General features: G+C 26.0%; 1 protein-coding gene across 2 annotated transcripts in view; it reads left to right on the forward strand.

Annotated features, from left to right (window-relative positions):
• LOC111674613 overlaps positions 1-8,224 on the forward strand; it is a 175,622-nt gene extending 167,398 nt beyond the window's left edge. The window contains exons 8-9 of one of the 2 annotated variants that reach the window (XM_023435270.2): positions 4,881-5,278; positions 5,547-8,224. In XM_023435270.2, coding sequence (XP_023291038.2) covers positions 4,881-5,278; positions 5,547-5,749 — 601 coding nt within the window. In that variant the 3' untranslated portion in view covers positions 5,750-8,224. The remainder of the gene's footprint in view (positions 1-4,880; positions 5,279-5,546) is intronic. The other variant, XM_046949473.1, reaches the window with a different exon arrangement.
• The last annotated feature ends 3,113 nt before the right edge of the window (positions 8,225-11,337 follow it).

Genomic DNA, 11,337 nt, shown 5'->3' on the forward strand with positions numbered 1-11,337 from the left:
AATCTGAAAAAAAAAACACAAAAATTTTTTCAATCAATTAAAAACTTAATTGAATTAATTAAATATTTAGTCAAAATTTTACACTTTAGTTTCAAACAGTTTCAAAAAACGAAATAATTAAGACAAATAAAAATTTGTTTAAATAATAAATAAAGAAAATTAAAACATGTTAATTGAAAATAAACTACCGATAATGTTTTCTGTGTATAAATATAAAACACTGGAAGGTCTATGTAACTGTTTTCGTAGTAAGCACTTTTAATAGGATGGTATTGTTTGGTCAAATTTTCTAAATTTGCAATTAATATAATGTTTTCATTGTTAAATATAAAATCTGAATGAACTTGATTTTACATTGACCATGTTGACCAGTAGAAAGAAAACCCACAATAATATTACTTAACACCGGTATTGCTATTATGCCAGCGACTTTCGAACACGAGACCCGAGTTCATATGTTGTGTAAAACAAAATAACTGTTTAACTTCCTATTTATAATGACTTGCTTAAGAAATTATTTGGAGGCAATAGCTTCCATAATATAATGAATAATAACATCTTAACCCTTTCTTTTCAATGTAAGTTTTTGCCAGGTTTTGTGCCTCTGTAATGTCTTATACTGATGTTGATGTCAGTTTATACTCTAATAGAATCCATTAAGAAAAACATTATAGATATTAATGACAACAAAGAATATTGTGAGAACCTCAAGCTAAAGAATAAAACATTGTAAGCAAGTGTGAGAGCAGTTTAAGGTTGAAAATTAAAAAAATAGTTAACGAGAGTCAATTCAAAAATAGTTATGTTTAAGTTTAAACTTCAATTATTCTTCTAAACTTTAAAGATTTCTTCTAAGAGTAAAATAGCTCTTAGAAGAAATCTTTAAAGCTCTAATATTTTATACGAAATTCTCATTAATTCTGCGAAAAAATAAATTTAAATTCAAAGCTAAAAACTTTTTTCTATAAACTTATCAATTGTTCCCAATTAGACTTGTATACTTACAAAAAGTTTGAACAAAGAAAATCTCTGTTACGAGTTGAATTGTGAATAGAATTGGAGAACGTAACTTCATTTGAAAATGTACCATAATCCCAGTAATTCTATAAGGAATCATTATATTACATTGAAAAAATTTAACCATTTGGTTCTCTTAAATTTTCATTTTTGCAATGAGGGGACGAAATTAACTATCAGAAAGTATTTATTTCACCCAACACAACTAATAAGTTATTGCATATTGTACATTTTAAACGAAGTGAGAAACATTCACCCAGAACTACAGAAATACATATATACACATGCTCAACTGCAAATGCAACTTTTATGTTGTAATTAAGTGTTGAATACGCATCGTAAACCATGAACGAGCCGTAACTCACATTGTTGAACAATTGAAAATAATGCGTATTGTTGATTCTTAAACGTGTTTCGCCTGAAGTATTTAAATTAAGGAGTTTTTTATTACGGAAAAAGAAATTGTTTTTGAAGTAAATAAGTTTATTTACTAGTGTTTAAATTTTTGTGAGAATTATTCTAAGCAAAACAATTATATTAATTTACATAAAATGAATACGTAAGTATGTAATTTTAGTTATCAACTTTTCATATCCCCCTAGTGCCTATCTAAGGATTGTACGGGGTAATGTTGTAATACAAAAATATTGTTGCTCTAATCCAAAATAATAGACATGATTAATAATTATGTAATTTTTTATACCCAGCATCAAAAAATATGTAACAGATCGATAGATACATTACTCTAGCCTCATAAAGTATATATTTATATTCTAGCTTCTCGTAAGATTCTAAAACGATCTAGATGTGTCTGTTGTTGGCTCGATTCAATTTTTTTACTTTCAGAAATGAAATTTTGAACTATGACGAATATCGGACCATTATTGACCCAAGCCCCTATAAAACACTCCAGTACAGCGATTAAATTCGACAAGGATAATTTCTTTAAGAAGTAGCATTTCTTTTACGGCAATAATTCGATGGTAGGGTTATAAAATTCGACATAGCCAAATATAACATACTTAAAAACTTTCATTCATAATTTTTGCATTAACCATACATATGGAACATATAGAAAAAGTTTAAATTATCAAATAATTAACTAATGAACCCCTTTTTCCAATAAAAAAATCAAATATTTAAATTAATAACAAAAATGAATAAGTAAGTAAATTACACTTGGATAAGGATAGAAACTTTTCCATATGCACATCCTTATATTAAGTATTTTCACTTGAAGGATGTACTTATTATGGAAATAAAATTTTATGATAATTTGCACAATTTAGTGCATAAAAGAAGTGCATAAAATATTCATAAAGGTTGAAACAAATATTCACGTACATATGCACATAATATAAAATAATCGTATTTTACATCAAAATTTCTTTCGAAGAATTTCATGTTTGTTCTTGTTTATTATTTTAGTTTCCTTTTCTTCTTTTTACGAACTAAAAAATAATATCCGTTTTATTTGGTAAAAGTTGTTGTACGTTTTAGAGCAACATGCTCGAATTTAGTTCCTTTTCCATATATTAAATGCATATTCATGCATGTATGTTAATAAGGGTGGCTCTACTTTTATGGAGTGAATATACAAGAAATAATCTACAAACTACACTCTGATGTTTGCAATATTAGCCTTTTGGAGATGGTTAAAATATGTCCATTATGCAGAACAGATTTGAACAAAAACATGCGGCTATTTATTGAAAGAAGACAATTTAGATTGTAACGGGAAGCAGTAACCTTAATTTAGGGGAACACACTGTATTGTAATGTCGACAAAATAGTGAAACACACACTACTTATCCTACTGTCTGGGATAAGCATTTTTGTGATATCTTTTTCGTGGTTTGGTCGCGCCTTTGAGGCACCTGACCAAATCTGAGAGTTGTAGCAAATTTTTAGCCTCAAAAAAAGTATTGAAGTAAATTGTAATAATGATAATCTTCGACATAAGTTCTGTAAAGTTTTTTTAAGAGTATGCCTAATCTACACACATACTTAAAGTATGTTTGCATGTGTAAAATATTTGTAAGATAATAACTGTAGATGTACAACTTTATAAACAAAGTTTAACTTACATCCGGCATAATTGCCAGTTTGTAGTACAAATAACCTGCTTAACATTTCACTGGATATGTAGGTAATCTAACGCAACGACACCAACTAAGGAACCCAACTAGAAAATCTAAAATAAGGGAAGAGAATATGTGAAATAATGGCTAAATGCGTAAGTGTTAGTTCAAATATAGTATACATTCAAATACATAAAAGCCAAGGAGAGTTTAAAACGTCACATCGTTTATGAGTTTTTTCCATTTTCACTACTTAGTGAAGTAGTGCGTGTATAAAGACAATGACTTTGCCACAATAAAGGTTGCATAAAGAAACAAATTTATAACAGTTTAGCATGAGGTGCAAAATGTTGTAGAATAAAGTTAAGTACATAAAAATTTATATCAATGTTTTCATATATTTCGATATGTTGAACAGCTATCAACACCGTTGAATCCCTTCATGAATAAGATATTCCAATATGTATATTATATAAATGTGCATTTTTTAAAAGTAAGCAAATTATGTGGTGACATATTAAGTCAATTTATAAAAAATTTATAGAAACATACTTTTTTCTATGTATTGTTCATTTACAGCAATACTGGGATAATTCAAAATATTATGCACGGTGGTTTAGAAATTGATTTCATTGAAAAAATACCTATTTATTGTGTTAATTTATTAAAAAGTGTAAGGTTGGTAAATTAAATCAGAAGTAAATTATTATTACGAAACAAAAGAAAGTCCAAGATTTAAATAAGTCAATATCAATGAAGCTGCCCCGTGAATGATTAGTGCAAACAATTTGTAGAATAACAAACACCTAGTCTGCAATACAAATTGTATTTTATTGTTGTCTGTACTTATACTTATGCAACTGCCACAAAAAAGTGGCAAAATAAATAAAATGTATCTGTTTACATAGTTGCAATTTTAAAAATATTCAAAAAGTGGTTGAAATAAAATACTTTTCATAATATTTAACGATGTACGAGTGTCTGCCTCTCAGCTTGCTTGGTTGTTGAATGACTTAACAAATTCTCTATCTTTACACTGTTGTTGCTGCCGCTGTTGGTTTATGTATAAAATGTGAGCAAGTGTTGCTTGCAACAACTTCCTTCCTTCTCTTGGCTGACTGTATAAATCATAAACTGTAAATATTTATGATTTTTATTTATTTATACACTTGTTATTGTTCTCGTCTGTTTGTTGCTTTTTTATTGCTACAGCTTTTGGTATTGGTTACATACGTACGTACGTACATATATTTGTTATTGTTGCAATGATAAGTGTGAAAAAATGGCCCATTCAATGATTCCTTTTTTTATCCTTTTTTGTTGATGAAAATTGCTCTGTGAGTGTTTGTGTATTTGCTGTTGTCATTGTTCTCTTTATAATATTTAAATGGCACTTTTACGTATTATTAACAATTGAACAAACAATGCGAAAGATAGTATGGGTTTTGGGCAGTTTGGTGCAACACTTTAACAGGAATTGCTACGTGATTCGGCGATACGCTGATTTAAACAATACAATAAGTAATAAAAATCCCCCTACTTCCGTACGTACAGAATAAAATATCGTAAAAATGTGTTTAATGTTGAAGTAGTAATGCGTGAGTGCCGAGTAACAGGAAGTGTGAAGGTGTTAAATACAACCAAAATACATAAATAAACATTCATACAATTTTAATTCTTAAACCAATTTGGTGCTGTCTTGTTGATAAATAACTTCTCTATTGCGTCCCGCATATAATTTAATGTCTGTCCTTAAATTCCTTTTGTCTTCGTTAATTTCAGGAATTCTTCAAGTCGTAAATATCGTCGTCACATCAATGAAAATGCTCTTGGCATTATACGCAGCACATTGAATAGTGGCGGATTTGGTCCTCAGCCACCCAATATGAATAATGAACTGGGCATACCTCCAAATGCTGGTCCCATGAATGCATTTGCTGCCAGTTATGGTAGACCTTTGTCACATCCTGGTGGGGGCAGTGGAGTGGCTGCTGCAGCAGCAGCTGTTACCGAAGCCCAACAAGAGAAGGGTATGTTTTCGGTGAGCCAACTAAACATTGAGTTGACAGAACAACATGTGGGTCCTAATGGTCGTATGGAGCTGACATGTCTCTCAACAATTCCATCAGCTGTGGGTCCTGGGGAACAGTTTGCGGATTATAAAACATATTCGATTAAGGGTAAGTGAAATTAAAAGAATTTTTGAGAATTTTGTAGAAAGAAAATATTGTTATTGACACTTCTTTGTTATAAAATCAACATTATCCGCTATATATACTTACTTTTTATTAAGAACGATTGTCACTAACACTTATACATACTTTAAAATTTTAACATATTTATATTATCGTTTTATCTTCTATTACCTTACTTTACAACTTTTATATAAGAATTACATACAATAAAACCCAAAAATATTCTTTACCATTTCCTTTTCCTTCAATACAGTGGATGTTGGACGTACAGAAACAACTACCATCTCAACAACAACACCTACTATTGGAATGGCAGCCTTAGGCAATGGTGTAACACCATCGTCAGCGACGTCATTGGCACCATCGTACAATCGCATAACAAAAATCCATAATTTATGGCTGCATATATTTGCGATTATCTTTGTATTTTGGCGAATATTGAAACAACAACATTAAGGAATTTTAAAATGTAAAAATTGTAAAACTCTAAGATATGATGAAGAAGAAGATATTTGATTAGATATGAGATTATAAATATATACTAAAACTAACACATATATTCGTACATACATAAGTATGTACATCTACTTATAGAAAGCCAAAAGCAAAAGAACAAAACAAGATACTTACAACCACTAAAAAGGGACAAAATAATGAAGGTGGGTTAAACAAGTGACATACATTTCCCAGTGAATAAAAATAAAATGAAAAAAAAAAACAATAAACCCCACCGAGTGAATAAAAACCACTTTAGAAAATAGATGAAGATATTACAAGAATTAATAAATTGAAAAGGTTTGTTTTTTATTTGAAAATATGTTTTCGCCTCGAAAAGTTACAGTAGTGATCAATAAAAAAGAACGATTAAATTTAAAACCCCCTTTTGGATATTTTACATTGTAAAATTTACAATATTTCAAGAATATCTAATATTATGTATTAATTGCAACCAAGGAATATTTTTTTTAGTTTTTTAGATATATCATATCGATATTTATATTAAGTGTTAAGAATTTTAACACATTGTAATTTACTCCATCCACAATAAATATTAAACGTGCAAGATATTTTATTGAAATTTGGAATCGTTAACAACAGCGATATTAATTTGAATAGCATGGAATTTTTAATTAAATTTTTAATTTTTACAAAATTTAGTCGATTGTGAAGGAAGTTGCAAAAAAGTTTCCTAGATTCCAATAACCATTTTAAAAATAAATATTTAATTTATGTTTTTCGAGAATTTTTATATAATTGTAACGAAATCCAAAAAAAAAAGATTTGTCTGAATCGCTATACAAAACCAATATTGCAGTTCAACTGCTATTTATTCCAATTAATTTGTCTTAAGACTGTTTTTTTTTTAAATCAGTTTAAATATTTATGAACTGTTCCTTAACGCGGAATCTCATTTAACAGAAAACTCTCATAATCGAAAAATGTTTGAAGAGATTTTAATATTTGTAAATAACTTTTAAACAAATCAAGGGATTTTAATAAATTAAAACAGTTTTAGAAAGTATTCGTTTCTCTTCTAAATTCTTACACCAAAAATAATAGATAGAATAATATATTTTTTAAATTCCGAAAATGAATTTGAAAAATATATATGAAAGGATATAGATAACGTATGTTTTGCAGCTCTAAAAAAACGGATTTTGAATTATGCCAGTCTTGTCTTGTCATTTATATGTGATACTAGAAACCCATAAATATTAATCAGAAATTTGTTTAACTTTTTACAGGGTTGCAATAGTAAATAATTTAATAATTACTACTCATTATTTTCAAACTGAAACCAAAAATTATTGTTTATTTTTTTGTTTTTCACAATTTCTAGGACATTAAAAAAAGTTCCACAATGCATATTTTCAAACTGTAACAAAAATATATAAAAAAGGGGAAATTTACTGAAAAATAAAATAAAACACACACAGCAACCAAAACACCTTGAACTAAGAACTCTGGCAAAAAATCGAAATTTTTGTTTGCTTCGAAATCAGTGGAATAAAACAATAATTTTTTTATTAACAAAAACATTTTGTAGGAAAATTAAACTGAAATGAAAAAAATAAATATTTGTAAAAAAAATAGTTGTACATATACATAGATGAGTGTTAAATAAATGTAGAAAAAATATATAAATATAAATGAAAAGAAAATTCTAATGGAAAATAATTGTGTATTTGCTGTAGGTGAAATGTTTTTTTTTTATATAAGGAATTAGAGCAACAATAAATCCCTTTAAATTACCACATTAAAATATGTAAGTAGAACAACTCTACCAAAGATTACAACATGTATTGTATTTAATCAAAAATCTTTAAGTTTTTCCATTACCACACATGTTCTTCTACTCTCTAAAACTTTGGAATAATATGACAAAATTAAAAAAAATAAACGAAATAAATTTCCTAAAAACTAAGAAGCTTAATAAAACAATCAGTGTTAAAAACATTTAAGAAAAAATATAAATAAATAACAAAAAAAAAAATTAAAAAAGAAACAAATTTAAAAACAAATGCCACAAGTACGAGTAATAAACTATTAATTATAAAATAACAAACAATTTCCAGCAACTTGTTGCATTTTCAAATTTTATTTAATTTTTATTATTATTATTATTTTATAAATGTAAAAATTAAACATATAAAACTAAACAAGTTGCCATATTACTAAAAGAAATTGTTTAGGGAATGAATGATTGCATATGTATAAGGATGTAAAAGTATGTATGCTAATGATGACCGGATGTAAAATGTGTAAAATAAAGAAGTATTTAATATTTAAAGAAATAAGTAAATGAATATTTGTAATTTTTTTATTTTCTTATGTTTATTGACAAACACCATTCACTACTACATATACATACATAAACATTTACCTCCATATTCTTAAACAAATTTTTATTTTATAAACGATTTATAAATCAGATTTCGTGTGGAAAATTTGTTTTATAAACCTTTTATAAAATAAAATGCTGTTTATGAATAAATTGTTTAAAAAAACAGAAATTAATTTCAAAACTTTAATTTTTTTATACACTTTTAAATTAATTTCTTACTATATTTTTATTTGTTCGGTAGCTTTCTATATACATAATATGTAACTAATACTTCACTTATGATATAATAATGTCTTTAGATGTTTCATTCAAAATGTCAATAAATGGCATTGATATCTTATATAAGAGCCCATTCAGACCGAGTTGAAATCAAGTGAATTGAGCTCATAATTATAAATGAAATATTACTTATTCAGAGTTTTTGGCATCTAAACGGATTTTGCATGCAAAAATATTCTTTCGAAATTTCTATTCGAAAACTCGAAATTACTTAATTTTGCTTTACTTTTATTATTTTATTTATATATTTTTATTAATTTGAAATGAGTTTTAAAATTACAATTTACTTATTATACTTGTATATCGTCATATCACATCAAAAAAAAATATTTAAAATTACATAGAAAACATTTTGGTGGAGTAGCAAAATCTTCTTAAGTGCCAGTTCTTTTTACTTAAGTGTCAGTTCCTTTTCCATAAAAACTCTAAACGTTTTGAGAAATTAAAAATTAATATATTTTATTTTAATAAGCTGCGCTTTATTTTATACTCACCATTGAAAAGGATGAGGGGTTTATTCCCTTTTTTATTTTTTAAGAAAAAATCTTTCCGTGACCTTAAATCTCTCTGTTGAAATTTCAATAGGTACTAGTGCTGTTAAAGTATTGAGTAGTGGATTTCGTGTATATATTCATTGTCAGTACATTGTTAGATCTGCTTACGATGTATAATCTGACATCTGTATATACATAGCTTTACGTTACTGAAAAACCCTTTAAAAATGTCGTGTAGTATTGATTACCCAAAACAAAAGTATTGAGCAATCAAAATTAGGAGCTACACAGTTATATATCGTTGTGTGTTATGATTATGTTATGGCTAGAACAGTTACTAAATTTAACAGAAACAAGTTATACAATAACAAAAACTGCTTCTCCAAATGTTATGAGGATCATTCCATAATTACCCACATAAGGTCCTGTCTAGAAAAATACTTTAAGGCTCGTTATTAATTTAATAACAGTGGAGCTACTAAATTCGACATAAACAAGTTTTACTAGGACAAAACATTTCATAAAGATCTGTCCAAAATATTTTTTAACTAATTTGGGGATCGGCCATAATTGAATCTATTCTATTTTCAAACAAAACACTTTTTATATTACATACATTACATATTACATAGCCATACATTGCAACAAAAACTTAATTACCACAAGGGGACTTATGCCATAATCGAGTGTAGTATTCTTCAATTCCCTGGGTTTTCACAATTTCGTTTTTTATAGAGTTCAATACAGGTTCCCACTTAAGGGTAATTTCAGATATTGATGCTTTCGTAGGATCAAGTAAATTGTTGCACTATACCATATCCAATCAAAAAATTTATTATGAATATATTTTACTTATGGCTTCTTTGATTTCATATGACGATATACATGTTTGGTTGTCAGGCTAATGTAAAAACATACATATGTTTAATATTTAGAATTAGTTATTAATAACTTTTTGTATTTTGTTTAAAATATTCCTTTCAAATAATTTTGAATGTTGTACATAATAAAATGTAGGATCCTAAGTGTAGATAGAAAATAATAAAATAGTGAAATGAAACAGAAATTGTCTATGAATGAAAGGTACTTGTAAAAACATAAAATGTAAAATTGATTTCAAACATACATAATTATAAACAAATTGACAAAAGGGATAATATTAATTAAAATAGTAAAAGATCGTAAAAATCTTCTTAAAAAAATTAAAAGTAAAAATATATTTTCAAATGCTTTATATGTCTATTAAAAATCTTAAAGTAAAAATAATATTAAAAATATATAAACAGGCACTACTGATAACTTAATCTAGACATGTCTGTGCATGTGCTTCAATATTTATATTGATTGTATGTAATTAAAAAATATTTATATTTAAAACAAATGTAAGTAAATTATATGTTTAAATAAATTAAATAAAATTCTAAAAAAACAAATCTAAATTTTAAGTATAAGTAGTTTTTAAAAATGAGCCTGCAAAAAACAAAAAAAAAAACATATTTTCCTAAAAAAAAAATGAAATAAAATTGACTTTTTTAATGATAAAAATTAAACGTAATATGGTTGTTTAAATTAGAACAAATTAAAAATAAATAAAATTGTATTTTAAACTCAAACAACCGTATTTAAAATATAAACTCAAAATCAGCCATAAAATTATGGTTTAAGTAAAAATTAGTCTATATTATTTGATTTTTTTGTACCATTTAAATAAACAAAGAAAACATAAAATAAATAAAGAAAAATAAACTAATTTTTATACCGTAGTTAATTATATACTTACATACATACATACATTTATATAATTTTTTATGGTCTCTTTAATGTTTTGTTCACAAAAAAAAAAATATTAAATAAATAAACCAAGAAAAAAGTATGAGAAAATAACAAAAAACAAATTAACACATAAAAACAAAAAAAAAAATATGGCTAAAATGTCTTATGCAGGTATTGACGTCTTCCTATGCTACGCTGTCTATTATTAACTAAAAAAAACAAAATATATTTAAATATAAATATAAAAAAATTAAAATAAAACTTAATTTATACATTTACAATTTAGAAATTTACATTTATAAATATTTATACAGTAAATTTAACAAAAAAACAAAAGAAAATATGTAATTTTTAAGAAAAATATAAACTTAATTTATAAATATTTTTTACAAAAAACAACAACAACATGGAAAATTTTTAAAACAACAACAAGAATAAATTAATGAATTAAGATGTCTTTGGTATAAAAAAACTTAAACAATTATTTAAATAAATACACAATACATTTCATTCATTACTTTAGTTATTTACTTTTATAACCATTTAACATTATTTACTTAAGTATTTTAAACTCTACACTCATTTCTCATTCTCACTGTTATATTGTTATATGTTATTTATCTATAAATATTTGTTCCTGTTTCCTTCGTATG

Source organism: Lucilia cuprina, chromosome 4, assembly GCF_022045245.1.
Source record: "Lucilia cuprina isolate Lc7/37 chromosome 4, ASM2204524v1, whole genome shotgun sequence".
Lineage (NCBI taxonomy): Eukaryota > Metazoa > Arthropoda > Insecta > Diptera > Calliphoridae > Lucilia > Lucilia cuprina.